This window comes from Carcharodon carcharias, chromosome 9, assembly GCF_017639515.1.
Source record: "Carcharodon carcharias isolate sCarCar2 chromosome 9, sCarCar2.pri, whole genome shotgun sequence".
NCBI classification, from domain to species: Eukaryota; Metazoa; Chordata; class Chondrichthyes; order Lamniformes; family Lamnidae; genus Carcharodon; species Carcharodon carcharias.
This window is the reverse complement of record NC_054475.1, coordinates 4,415,224-4,430,174: the sequence shown is the minus strand read 5'-3', so window position 1 is coordinate 4,430,174 and position 14,951 is coordinate 4,415,224. Positions and strand designations below refer to the sequence as shown.

Below are 14,951 nucleotides of genomic sequence, written 5' to 3'. Positions count from 1 at the left end.
AATTTGGTCTTTGTGTGCTCATTTTTTCCTGCAGAAACACTTCTGGTTCGAATTGAGAGCTTAGCGGGCCCTCAAGATTTATCTCTCCCAGCCAGCTTCTTCCAAGGAAACTCAGTCCCCTGCTCTGACATTACAAATAGGGGTCATTTTGCCGATGTTCCTCATACTGCACCTTGAAGTATCATACCCTTTTCATATTTATTTCTTCACTGATGTATGTCCTCAGCTTTGTGTCCGAAACTTCTAACGTCAAAGGATGGGTTCCTTTAATCAGATATCTAAATGTATGCTCTCTAATGATGGACATCACCGCTCCTGTATCAATTCCCATCTTAATGGGATGTCCGTTAACTGTAATGTTTACTTGGATTGGCTCGGTTCTACCTTCTGTGAGGCTATATAATGAATGGATGCCTGATTCTATTTCTTCGGGCTCCTCCATGAGGCATATTTCACGATTTTCCTTCTGCCTTTATAGTGCTGTTTTAGCCTTTCGCTGCAGTGCCACATTATGGGGCATTAGCGCTGGCAGAAAAAGCATCTCGACTTGTTTGAGTTGTCGTCCGCTCACTGGAGTCTGGATGTATATCTCTCATCCATGTTATGGGTTGTCATTGCAGTGCTGTTGTTTTTCAATGGTCTGGAGCGAGAGAGTATTTCCCACTGTTCTGCAGAGTCTGATTTTGTCGCGCCTTTTGTTGCCAGATTGTCCCACTCGACTAGATGGATGTCGCCATCTTGTGTATCTCTATAACTTTGGAATTTCTAACAGCACTCTCCATCACGGTAGCTCATTCTAATGCATTGTTGAACTCAAGAGTAGGTTCGGCTAGCAAACGCCTTTGGATAACATCATTTCCAATCCAGCATATCAGCCCATCTCAACATATCACTAATGGACATTTCGAATTCACACTGCTCAGCTAATGCCATTGAAATGGCCACATAGGCAGCTTATTCCTTCAGTTCAACTTGAAGCGCTGCAGAGTAACTGAGGACTTTGTTTTCAGCTGACCCTGTCCAATTTTTATTAACTCATCAAAAGTCTTCGAGTCTGGGGCGCAAGATGACGTAAGATTGCAGATCAGCCAATACCTTTTGCTCCCTCATGAAGATAAAAGAATCGCTCTCTTCTTCTCCTCCCCCGTGATGTGGTTAGTGGTAAAAAAGATCGCTAGGCATTTGACATACTGAGACCAGTCATCTGAAATGGCATTGAATGGATCGACATGTCTGACCTGCAGCATTGTGAATGACTGCAAGGGGACTGCACTTCTGGTCGGCTTTCCAGGTAATGATCAACTTAGGTGTTTGGCTTACCGCGGAGTCACCCTCTCTCTGGGATCTCATATAATTTTCTGTCCTCGGCCATTTTTCTTGTATTTACCCTTCTAAATTTATTGCCACTTTAAGAGCAGTCACTGTTTTTTATAAACTCTGTCTCTGCAGCTGTCGGCCTTTCTCAGCTGTGTTTCACGTACCTTTTGAGTTTTGGCGGGTCCCCATTCATCTCTTGTCCTTGTTCTCTTTGGTGGTGGAGGTTGTCAATTTGGAAGATGCTGTTGAAAAGGCCTTGGTGAGTTACCTCAGTGCATCTTGTAGATAGTATGCAACATAGCCACAGTGTGCAGATGGTGGAGAGAGTGTCTAACATGGTGTTTGGCTCATCTGGTTAGCACATCAATGGCTTCCCAAAATTTGTATCAACTCATTACTATCCTTAAATAAGAACTATGGTGATAAAAGACAACATACACATGACATTGTAGCAGCAACATTCACAGCCAATCTGTGTATTTCTGACCCTTACATATCAGAAAAGAAAATCTGAAAGCACATGTGATCTCATTACATGAATCACCAAAATTTAAGCAACAATTTATTACAGATTGCAACGTCCTTTTTGTCCTAATGGTGTCAACATGCTATGAATTTTGGGACAAATGCCCATTCAATGGATGCTTCACAGAGCAGTCAACTGACCATATACAAAAATAAGCTCAATGTCATCCAGACACAAATTCATTGCTTATCAGTCTCTGAGGCTATATGTTCAAATTGCAACACCCAAGTAATTAGATGAATCATTTTTCATCAGTTTGTAAATAGAATTTTAATATCTTTATCAGTTATAATTGTATTAATAAAAGTCATTGCTATTTAATAAGGTGACAAATTGTAATTTTGTGGTTTGAGGTCACTTAATTTGGCAGCAATATCTGCTTTTCCAACAAGGTCATCATGTTTGATATCTACCAATTATGGAAAAGCTCTTAACTGCCTGATCTGTTGTCCACATCTAAAGACAATGGAAAGGATTGATTCGGACGACTATAAAAGCAGCAACAACTAGAACCCATTTGCAGGAGCATCTGATATTTCCCTTTTGGAGTCATTTCACTACACCAAGGGACAAAGATGAAGTGGTTGCTCATTGCACTTGCTTGCATTCAGCTCTCTGAATGTTTAATCAGGTAAGAACCTACGATCGGAGACTTGGTTCTGAAGTTAGATATGACATGACTGTTTCCTCAAAGATGGAAGATGATAATGTTTTGAGTTTGCTTTGAACATTTTAATTCTGAATCTCTCTTCTGCCACGAGGAACATAAGAACAGGAATAGGCCAGTGAGCCCCTCCAGCTTGTTCTGTCAGCCAGTAAGATCACGGATGATCCTATGACCTAACTCCATATTTTGACCCATATCCTTAAACACCTTTGGATAACAAAACTCTATCAATCTCAGGTTTAAAATTTTCAATTGACCTAGCACCAATTGCCACTTGTGGAAAAGAGTTCCAAATTTCTACCGCCCTTTGTGTGTAGAAGTGGTTCTTAATTTCACTCCTGACAGGTTTGGCTCTAATCTTTAGATTAGCCCCTTAGTCCTTGACTTCCCAAACAGCAGAAATAGTTTCTCTCTATTGAACCCGTCTGTTCCCCTTAAGATCTTGAAAACTTTGCTCAAATTGCCTCATAATCTTTTAAATTCTAGGGAATACAACAATTGTTTGTGTAATGTCCCCTTAACACTTGGAATGCAGGTATCATTCTGGTAAATCTATGCTGCACTCCCTCCAAGGCTAATATATCCTTCCATAGGTGTGGTGTCTATATTACTCCAGGTGTGGCCTAACCAGGGATTTGTATAACTGAAGAATGATTTCTACCTCCATGTATTCTAATCCTCTAGATATAAAGGTCAGCGTGCCATTAGCCTTTCTGATTATTTTCTGTACCTGTTCGTGACAAGTTCATTATATTAACAATGCCTGTGTGCTTCATGGGCTGATTTGTCTTTGTGCCCAATCTTCCCATCAATTTCCTGGTTACATAGTTATAAAATGACTATGAAAGGTCAGAAAATTGGATGAGCAGGCTTCCATTAGCTTTTCCCTTAGTCCCTCATGCCTGGGGTGTTGCAGCCAACTGCATTTTGTGTACTAGGTAGCATACACATTTTTCATATTTAGCCTCAATAAGGCCCCAGGACACATGAGAATTACTTAGAATACCTATTATATTTGAGAAGATGCAAGTGGGCTTTGGCCATCAAAGTCCATTTTGAGTAGGTGGAAGGAACGTTCCCTGTGTAATTGGGCTCCTAAAGATGAATAGGATTGATTTCCTTTCTGCAACATTATTGTTTTTGCATTTCTAATAGATTGGCCAACATTGATGAAATTTGTCATGGGTATGGAATATTTTTGTGTGGGGCACTATTTTGATGTAATTATAATGAGAAGTTTTATTACCAACATCCACAAGAAAAAGCCTGAATATAGCAGACATTAAGTGAAGTGTCTATAGAACTTTAGCTGAACATGAATTGGAGAGAATGTGGGGATTCAGTGATAAATACTACATTCTAAAAAGGAAAGAAAATCCCTTCTTAGTACTCCACAAACAATCAGCATGCATCTCAATCCATGAAGCTGTTATTTAAACGGAAACTGTCAGATATTGATAATCTCATTTTGGAAATAGTTGTGCTCATTATGGCCTAATCCTGCTCCTAATCTGTATGTTCTTTTGCGTGTATCCCTTCTTACATTAATCTCTGTTTTGTGTATATGTTACTTTTGTTTATGAAACTGAACATAGCCTATGTGCATGACACAGTAAGGTGTAGAGAAAAATGTAGAAGGACATATTTGCCCAAGTGTTGACCCACTTTCACTCCTATCCTTGCAGAGTGAAACTATTTAAGGGTAAATCTGTCCGCAATATCTTGGCGGAACGTGGTTTACTCGACGATTTCCTGAAGAAACACCCATACAATCCCCTTTCCAAATTCCGTGGACCATCCCAGCAGGACTCATCAGGTTCAACAGAGCCATTAGTGAACTACCTGGATGTAAGTAATCTGTAGTGTTTTTAAGGAAGAGCAGCAAATAGAATAGAAATGGTCATCCTGATTGATTTGATTGCATTCTGCCCTTCATTAAAACTGCCACCGGTATATGAAATCTAAAAGTACAGGAAATATTGCTGGCAATCATTTTGCAATAGATATATTTTAGCACAGCGCTAAGAGAGTATATCATTGAAACTGAAAATAGCCCCTTGCCATTCCTACATATTTTACTAAATGCTGATTTGCTCCAATTCCTCATTACGTAAACCAGTGGATATTTGCCAAAAGCAGCCCTGTCGCCTTTAGAGATCTTTGTTAAGCATTTGGAAATCTAATTTGTTTTAAATAAACTGCAGGGGCAGTAAAATTGTAAAATGGATGCAAAATTCGTTCCCATTATGGTTAGGTTAAACGCACTTCCTAAACTCAGCTTTTAGAAATCTCAATGCTTAAACACATCAGATCTGTAACACATCTCTACTGTACTTTGTCTGAGATCCAAATCCATTTGTAATTTCACATCTTCCTTTTAATTTCCTGACAGCTGTCATACTACGGAACAATCAGCATCGGGACTCCACCTCAGAGTTTCATTGTCATCTTTGATACTGGCTCTTCAAACCTTTGGGTCCCATCGGGTTACTGCTCTAGTCCAGCATGTCGTGAGTAAATCTAGACCATAGAAGGAATTCTCATAATGGCACATTTTGGTACACAGAACCTTGGAGGTGATGCAGTTAATTCTTTTCAACTCCAATTTGCTTCATTATGATTTTATAATGCAATTGTTAAGCACTAAATTCCCACTTAGATTCGCTGTTGTGTAATTCACATAGTTGGTTGCTTCAATTTCTTTAGCCTTTGGATGATCAGGAGTAGTTTGCATCCAAAAGAAGGTGGGAGCTGGGTTGATTCAGGATCCAACTTTGTATGTTATAGCTTAGATCTCCAGGTCAGTAATCTAAAGCAGGAAGTCCTGTGCCTCTTATTTTCCAAGCACATTGTGTTCATGACCTACTACTCGCTGAGTCATCAATGTTACAACCAACCAATGAAATATTAGAAGGATGTAAATAATTTCCACAGATCATCAAGTTTTTATCTCCAAATGAATGAAACTGGGTAAACAAAAAGGTTGCTATACGATAACTACCTCCTGAATTGACCTGGAGCTGGCACATCTGAGTTATACTATCTGCCCAGTATTAGTGTGGAAGCAGGGAGGGGGGAATGGGTTCTTATGGTAATCCTGTAGTTTTATAGTCACCATTACTAATACTCGCTTTTTGTTCCATATTTATTTGTAACTAATTGAATTTAAATTGCCCAGTTGTTGTGGTGGGATTTGATCACACCTCCACAACATTCGTCCAGGCCAAATTGTTATTGTATTGAAATGAACACTGTAATCTAATGAAACTAACTGGATAAGATGTGCTTTTCTTGTAGGTGATCATCGCAAGTTTAATCCACAAGCGTCCTCAACATTTCGCCTTTCAAACAAGTACCTTGCTATCCAGTATGGTACAGGCAGCATGACTGGTGTACTGGGATATGACACTGTCAGAGTAAGTCAAACTAGCTGATTTCCCATGTCTGAGGGGCCCATAGAGAAGTCAGTGTTGCAGATTGTCATAGAGTTATAGAGGTCTACAGCATAGAAAAAGGTCCTTCGGCCCATCGAATCTGCACCAATCAAACAAGTACTAACTATTCTAATCGCATTTTACAGCACAAGGCCCATAGCCTTATATGCTATGTCATCACAAGTGCACATCCAAATACTTCCTAAATGTTATGAGAGTTTCTGCCTCTACCACCCCTTCAGACAGAGAGTTCCAGGTTCCTACCACTCTCTGGGTGAATGAATTTGCCTAAATCTCGTGCCCCTTACCTTAAATCTATGACCACTGGTATTGATCCCAAGGGGAAAAGTTCCTTCCTGTCTACCCTATATATGCCCCTCATAAGTTTTGTACACCTCAATCGTGTCCCCCCTCAATCTCCTCTGCTCCAGGGAAATTAACCCCAGTCTATCTAATCTCTACTCAGAACTAAAACTCTCTAGCTCAGGCAACATTCTGGTAAATCTCCTCTGCACTTTCTCTAGCGCAATCACATCCTTCCTGTGGCCTAACCAGTGTTTTATACAGTTCCAGCATAAACTCCCTGCCATTATATTCTATGCCTTGACCAATAAAGGCAAGTATCCCATATGCCTTCTTAACCACAACATCTGCCTGTCGCACTCCCTTAAGGGACCAGTGGGTATGCACACCAAGTACTTCCCAGGGTCCTACCACTCATCATGTATTCCCGTGCTTTGTTTGTCCTGTCCAATTGCTTCACCTCACACTTATCCAGGTTAAATTCCATTTGCCACTGATCAGCCCTACTGACCAGCCTGGCTATATTGTCCTGTAACCTAAGGCTATCCTCCTCACTATTTACCACCCCACCAATTTCCATGTCATCCGTGAACATACTGATCAACCCTCCTACATTCAAGTCTAAATCGTTTATATATACCACAAACAGCAAGGGACCCAACACCGCTCCCTGTGGAACCTCACTAGACACAGGCTCCCAGTCACAAAAACACCCCTTGACCATCACACTCTGCTTCCTGCCACTCCGACATTTCTGGATCCAATTTGCCAAGTTGCCTTGAATCCGAAGGACTCTTATCTTCGTTATCAGTCTCCCATGAGGGACCTTATCAAAAGCCTTGCTGAAGTCCAAGTAGACTACGTCATACGCATTGCCCTCATCTACACACCTGGTCACCTCTTCGAAAATTTCAATCAAATTGGACAGACATGACCTCCCCTTAACAAAACCATGCTGACTGTCCTTGATTAATCCCTGCCTCTCCAACTGGAGATCAATTCTGTCCCTCAGAATTGCTTTCAATAGCTTCCCCACCACTGAGGTTAGACTAACAGGACTGTAGTTCCATGCTTTATCCCTTCCTACCTTCTTCAATAACGGTACCACATTGTGTTCTATTATTAATTCTTTCACGGGGTGTGGCTGTTGTTGGCTGGGCTAGCATTTATTGCTCATCCCTAATTGCCCTTGAGAGTCTCACCAAGGATCTTCAAACCTCAAGAACAACTTCCGTCCCTTTGTATTTCATCGTGCTTGTGTTAAAGGCTCACAGTCCATCAGCTTTACTGATTCTTTTTTGTATCTGCCAACTGGCTTTTAACAATTTGTAATGTTGGGCTCCCGAGTCACTCTCCTCTACCATTCCTAAGTTCTCACCATTTGGAAAATACTCTTTTACCTTCTGTCCAAAGTGAATGGCCTCACACTTACCCACATTGAACTCAACATGCCCATTCACTTATTCTGGTTATGTTCCCTTGCGACAATGTGCTGCCATCTGCACTGCTTCCTTTCCCTCCTAGCTCCATGTAACCTGCAGTCTAATACAACTCGCAATTCCTTCATCTATCTATGGTGAAAAGATGAGGCTCCAGATCAGATTCCCGGAGAACACCACTTGTCACATTCCACCAGTCTGCGTACATATCCTGTATCTCCACTCCCTGCATCCTACTTCCCAACCAATTTCAAGCTAAAGTTAAAAGTCCACCATAAAAGTAGGCCCTTGCTTTCCCTAATCTTCTCTTTTCTGGAACCTCATCCAATGCCTTTTGGATATCCTGATATACAACATCCATAGAGCTTACCTAATCTACCTTAAGGGTTAGCCCCTCAAAAGGTTCAACTTGTTTATACAGACATGACTTATCTTTAATAAAGTCACAATGGCTCTCTCTGATCAGCTGACACTTGTTTATGCGTTAGGTCACTCTCGCCTTAGTTACAGATAGAAGTAGTAACTGAATGCATTTCAGAAATAATTCATTGGCTGTAAAACATTCTGGGATATCTGAACAATATCTGAAGGTTCTACATAAGTAGCAGTTTCTTCTTTCTTTAATTTACAATCACTTTCTGGTCCACCTTTTTTTGGCAAAACATCCCCAAGATACTTTGGGGCCAGTGTAACAGCATCTATCTAGAATTGGCCAATTATGGGTGCACACCTGGCCCAAACAGTCAGAAACTCTGATGCCCAGCTGGTATTTTGGGAAAGGTTATCCAAGGTTCCCCTGACAGTCCTTCCATTTGTTGTGGAAGAAAAGCCACTTGAAGTACGGAGATGGTTAAAGTCAGAAAATCTTTATTTTGAGCAGGGAAGGGAAAGAGCTAAGCTATAGAATCTCTCAGAGAGCAGTTACAATAACACACAGTTATACACGATACAGCTTCAGCTGGCTACATGGCCGAGTATATTTTGGCAGTTCATGGACTTCAATGTGTCCCTGCAAAGCACATCACATCATATTCTCATAGTCAAGCAAGCTCATGGGAAAGTACAAAATGGAAAAAATTACAAAGCTTATCGGCTACAGTAACTTCATCTCTACCAAAACACATCCAGAAAAACAGGCCAAGTGTATAAGCAAAAGATCATGGAAAAATACAGCAAAAGAAACAGCTTTCATAAGTATAAATCAAAGTAATCTTTTATCCCTTTATTTCCCAAATCACATATCTTCCTCAGCCTCTGGAAGAAGAGATGGTGTTCCTGAAAATGTTTAAAACATGATGTGTTTCTTCAATGGCTTGGACTGGTGGGGACAACATCTGCCCATTTGGAGACTGCAGTGCCTCACCTCACTAAATGTGTTGGTGTCCAATGATGCACCAGAACCTGATTGAGACATTGGAGTGGGAACTTCTAGTGCAGGGAGTCTGTATCCTTGACTTCATACTCCCGAAGGCATTCACCTAGCAACAGGCAGGAGGGGTTTCAACACCTTGCAAGGGCAATTTGGAATAGCAGAGACCAAGAAACTGGCACAACCCCAATGTGTTCATTACTACCAGGCCTATGTTACTTGACCTTCTGACAGGATGACCTACTGTAAAATATTTAAACAGTTTTCTTTTCAATTAGGTATCCAACATTGATATCACGCAACAAGAATTTGGTTTAAGCATCACTGAGCCTGGCAGCTTTCTTTATTATGCTGAATTTGATGGAATTCTGGGATTGGGATATGCAGATTATGCCATTGCAGGTGCCACAACTGTTTTCGAAAACATGATGTCTGAGCATCTGGTGGAGCAACCTGTGTTTGCTTTTTATCTGACCAGGTGAAGTATAATGTTCACGACCCCCAAATTAATCTCTTCATAACAAACACCCAACAAAATCTACACAAACATTGCCTTTGCTTTCCATTTTCTCTTTATCAACACCATTCATATTATCAGCTGGATTTTTCTCTGGCATAATTCTGTAGGTGACACAGTGTTGCGAAATTAAGCAAGATATGGATTGGAGGCCGGTAGTCAGATCACCATTCCCATCTGCACCAGAGCAAAGTGTCTTCCAGCTATTTCTGCCCCATCTGACACGGGGTCTTAGTCACTTGACTGTTGACCACTCAATGCATTTAAATGATGGTAGGGGACAGGGTGAGGGAAACCAGCCAATTTCCCTCTGTTCTGCTTTAGGTATGGCCAACCTCAACTTGGAATCCAGGATATTGCAGCAATACATCATGCAGCAGAAGTAGGAAGCAACTAATAGCTCTGTTAGGAGAGCAAAGGCTAGCAGTGGTCATCTCTACATCCCTTTAGGCTCTTCGCTTTTCCTGGAGGTCCCACAGCCCATGAAAAGCCTCTCTTCCATAAAAAATTATTTTATGCCTTTGAATTTCTTTTCCCCTTTAAGAATCCTCTTCTGTTCTGTTCCAGATTTCCTACCTGGCTTGCACCAGCAGTCATTCCAGGAGTCCATCCTGCCAACTAAGGCAGTGAAACCACCCTAGCATTGATTCCAGCGCTGTAGACTTCAATGAAGAGAATCGTAGAATTAGGCAGCACAGAAAAAAACCAATCGGCCCATTGTGCTTGTGCCAGCTCTTTCAGGGAACTATCCAATTAGCCCCACTCCTTTGCCATTTCCCCATAACCAGTATTTTTTTCCCTTTTCAAGTATGAGTCCAATTACCTTTTGCAAGTTACGACTGAATCTCTTTCCTTCTGCTCAGGCAGTTCATTCACAATCACAACAAACCAAACCTGACTAGATCACAATGTAAATATTTAAAACCATGGGGATTTACACTCTTCTGTTGTAGGATTTAGCTACATCCTACTGTATAGTTTTTATATTCTCTAGGATTTACAGCGCGCTTTCCTGCATCTTCACAGCTACTCTCAAACACATTTTTGACAAAAGGCCATTATGATATGATCTTCAAAAGGTGACAGAAATTGTGAACCTGCACACTTCCAGATTTAATTTCTTTTCACTTTTGATTTACAGACAGGATGGTGAGTCAGGAAGTGAAGTTGTATTTGGTGGATTTGATCCAAACCATTACACAGGTAACATTAACTGGGTTCCCGTCACTGTGGAAGGATACTGGCAAATCCTTGTGGACAGGTAAGTAAATGAACATTAAAAATGCTTATGTTCTAGAACAGAATTAAACTGCAAAGATGTTCTTTGTGCTGAGATCATTCATAATGATAAACAGATTAAGTGTTGCACAGCATTTACTGGGCAGTTTAACATGATAGCATGTTAAAGAAAAATATTAGGGATTAGATTGGAAATGAATAATTCAGAGTTATTCAAATTCAGATCAAGTAAAGATCATTTAACATTCAACTGTGCTCCATTGTGCTCTCATGGACTTCCACCCCATACCTCCTTGATGATTCTCTACATCTTCCAAATCTACCCGATTAGAAGATCACACAGCATGATCAATATCTCTATAACCCTCAACACCTACTCAACTGACATTGATCCAGCTCCTTATAATGACACCATCCCCTATTCATGTTGGGGTTGCTGAAATGCAAGCCAACGGCAACTGCATTGGTACAGCACTTTTCACTTATTGGAACAACCAAAGGCACAATGAAGATTGAAAAGTGGATGGAGCAGGTATTTAGGGAGTGATTAGAGGGAGGTAACTAAAAGCACAGTTAAGGAATTGACTTTTGAGGATGAAGAACGTTTTGAAATAGAATTTTCAACAAAAAAAAGCTATCATGACTCTGGCACCATCAGCAAGCATAAGATGCACAGTAAATGGGAGATAAAGCGGACAGTGCATGCTGTTAGTGTTGGAGGAGATCACAATGATACAGTTAGGCAAGGCAGTGGAGGGACTTGAGCATCAAGAGGGAAACTTTGAAGCCAATACACTGGATGACTTAGAGCAAACCAGAAAAGTGAGAATCAAAATACACAAACCTGGCAAAAGATTGCAAGACAAATAATATTTTAGAGTTGAGAGAATAATAAAAGTAGTGCAGCCGTATTAATAGATTCAAAAGCTCAATCAAAGTGTTATATTGTATATTTACTGAAAGTATAATGGCCAAATTCAATTTGGAAACCATCTTGATATACGATGCATACATTCACATACATTAATCTCCATAAACAGTTGGCATTTAGATTTCTGAAAATGGTCACGTAATCATGAATGTCCTTTTCCTCCCTAGTGTGAAGGTCAACGGCCAGGTAGTGGCTTGTGAAAGCGGTTGTCAGGCCGTTGTCGATACTGGCACCTCTCTAATTATTGGCCCTGTCTCACCGATCCAGAGAATTCAGCACGAGATTGGTGCAGAAGCACAACTTTATTCTGTGGTAACCTGCATTGTATTTTATCACAAGAAGGAGATGCTTTCATCTTAAATCTTAAACGACACAAGGTCTTAAATATATTGTGCAGTTTTGGTCTTCTTATTTAAGGAAAGATGTAAATGCGTTGGATGCGGTTCAGAGTAGGTTTACTAGATTAATACCTATAATGAGCAAGTTGTCTTATGAGGAAAGATTGGACAGACTGGGCTTGTTTCCATTGGAGTTTAGAAGAATGAGGGGTGACTTGATTGAAGTATACAAGACCCTGAATGGTCTTGACAAGGTGGATGTGGAAAGAGTGTTCACTCTTGTGAGTGAGCCCAGAACTAGGGTTCATTGTTTTAAAATTGGGGGAGTTGGAGAAAAAAAGTTTCTCTCAAAGGGTTTTGCAATTTTGGAACTCTCTGTCTCAGAAGATGGAGGAGGCGGGGTCATTGAATATTTTTAAGGCAGGGATAGATAGATAGATTCTTGTTAGGCAAGGGAATCAAAGGTTATCAGGAGTAGATGGGAATGTGGAATTCGAAACACAAGCAGATCATTCATGATTTTATTGAATGGTGGAGCAGGCTCAAGGGATGAATGGCCTAGTCCTGCTCCCATTTCTTATGTTCCCTAAATTAAAAGACGCTCAGGTGCATTCATTACAATAGTTTACACTTATGCTAAAATTAAGGAAAGGCTCAGAGCAAACTGATAGTCAAGAATTCATTTTAAACACAAATGAGACCTGTGGTCCCAGATAATACCACTGTTAACCTCTTGTTTCTCTGTTCTACAGCTTGGTGTGAACTGTCGTAACCTGCCCACCATGCCCTATGTGACTTTCACCATCAATGGAATTGACTACCACCTTTCTCCTGAACAATATGTTCTCCAGGTATGCTTTAAACCTTAGGCTGCCAGAATCTCCACAGCATTGTTCTTCATCTCAGGGTGTCTGATATTTGTAAAGGTTTCAGTGCAATGGCTGTACCTCATTTAAATTTAAATTTACATGGAACTTTTATTCATTATTTCTTCCACTCCACTTTCTTTCATCAACTTTAGTTGAAGTACAACTGCACAATTAGCAGAATGACTTTCCTCTGTTCTGTGAGACTCTGTTCCTTTAAATACAGTTCTGTGGGTACCTGCTGACCCGAGTACATGCTCAAATGGTTGTTGCTTAAACTGTGAGTCAGGACCGCACGTTTTGTTGAGTTATTCAACAGTGTACCACACTTTAGGCCAACTCTGTCTTTACCCGTTTGCACACATTCCAGCGCAGTAATCAGGAGTGGGGGCTCAGGCTGATTGGTCGTCCACTCATAACATGTGGCAGTTCCGGCTGAATCATTTTCCCCAAATCAATAGCACACATGCCCTGAGAATGAAAGTCTCTGCCCGTTCTTCTTCAAATAGGGTTCTCACCCACATCACTCATTGACACAGCACAATCAACAAAAAGGTGAACTGTTAATTCATCCAATCGCCAAACATGCATTCTAGTTGCATGAAAGTTTCTGCTGTATTTGCCATTTGTCACTTTAGCTTCAAAGTAATTCATTGTGCAAAGTTCTTTTTGCTTTCTAACAAATGTCAGGGTGTTCTGGTCATCAAAAGTTTGGGGCAAATGCTTCTTCTCCTCCTGTTAATTTAGTATGTTTGTATGTAATATAGTTTGTCATAAAAGCAAGTGCATTCTTATAAGCCAACAAATGTAGGGAAATCTATTGATTTGTTTTTCATTGCTTTACTTGCAGAACAATTACAATGGCTACAAATATTGTGAAAGCGGATTTAGCACGATGGCTCTTTCTGATTCTGAAGACCTCTGGATTCTTGGAGATGTCTTCATTGGAGTCTACTATTCCATATTTGATCGAGGAAATAACCGAATGGGCTTTGCCCGGGCTGTCTAATTTGTTCATTTATGGCTTTGTTTAAATTGCTTCCTCGACCTCTTCCCGATTCACATTTACAAATCTTCCCGACATTCCTCACAATTCCCAAACGCAACAGGCATCATGGTGGTACCAATGATTTCAAACAATGTTAATAATTTACACAGGTGAAGATGGTATTTGATTTTAAACCAAGCAACATGCAGGCTGCCTGTTTGGCTCTGAATCTATTTAGTGTTGTACTTTGCAAAATATTATTGGAAAAAATTAATGGACAATATTAAGATATAAATATTAAAGTATCAAAAATGCATTAATAGCTTTCATCTCTTACTTTGCTATAAGCCCTGGAGGTGGCTGAGATACACTCCAGTTTGTGCTCACACTACACAAAGATATCCGTGTGACTGATCTATGATAAATTCCCCAGACACTAGGAGTCAACTGAATACAGCTTTCAGCCAAATTGTATTTACATCTTTGGCTTTAGAGGAATAACTATTAATCTAATGTGCAGATTTTGAAATGGGTTTTGGCATCTGTAGCAACTTTGTTTAGGGTCAGAGTTCTCTGTTTGTTTTCTCCCATTTCTGTGTTTAAGATCGTGTTGCAGCTTTTTACCTTTGAACCTGATCCTAAGATGGCAGCTGCAGGTCAAGGCAAACCCAACAGTGCAGCGCTCAATAAACCCCTAACACAAAAAACAAAATACTACAGATGATGCAAATCCAACATAGAAAAACAGAAAATGCTCAGTAGGTCAGGAAGCAGCTGAGGGGAACGAAAGTTAGGGTTAATGTTTCAGGTCTATAACTGTTCATCCAAAGGGTATGAAACATCCTGGCCTGAAACACTAACTACATTCACAAAATTCTCACGCACCACTCAATCTATTCAATCGATTTTAGTTCATCCATCCAGCAAAGTCCTACATTTCCCCATTGCACCATCAAATGAGTATTTCATTAATTCAAGTCTTTTTGCCTCCATCATTGTGTCTGTTCATGACTCCAA

General features: G+C 40.4%; 1 protein-coding gene across 1 annotated transcript in view; it reads left to right on the top strand.

The window, feature by feature from the left end:
• Window positions 1-2,158: 2,158 nt before the first annotated feature.
• Window positions 2,159-14,951, top strand: part of LOC121281868 (pepsin A-like) — a 19,204-nt gene continuing 6,411 nt past the window's right edge. Inside the window, exons 1-8 of the mRNA XM_041194950.1 lie at window positions 2,159-2,474; window positions 4,196-4,358; window positions 4,903-5,020; window positions 5,808-5,926; window positions 9,334-9,533; window positions 10,714-10,833; window positions 11,910-12,054; window positions 12,833-12,931. Coding sequence (XP_041050884.1) covers window positions 2,419-2,474; window positions 4,196-4,358; window positions 4,903-5,020; window positions 5,808-5,926; window positions 9,334-9,533; window positions 10,714-10,833; window positions 11,910-12,054; window positions 12,833-12,931 — 1,020 coding nt within the window. The 5' untranslated portion in view covers window positions 2,159-2,418. The remainder of the gene's footprint in view (window positions 2,475-4,195; window positions 4,359-4,902; window positions 5,021-5,807; window positions 5,927-9,333; window positions 9,534-10,713; window positions 10,834-11,909; window positions 12,055-12,832; window positions 12,932-14,951) is intronic.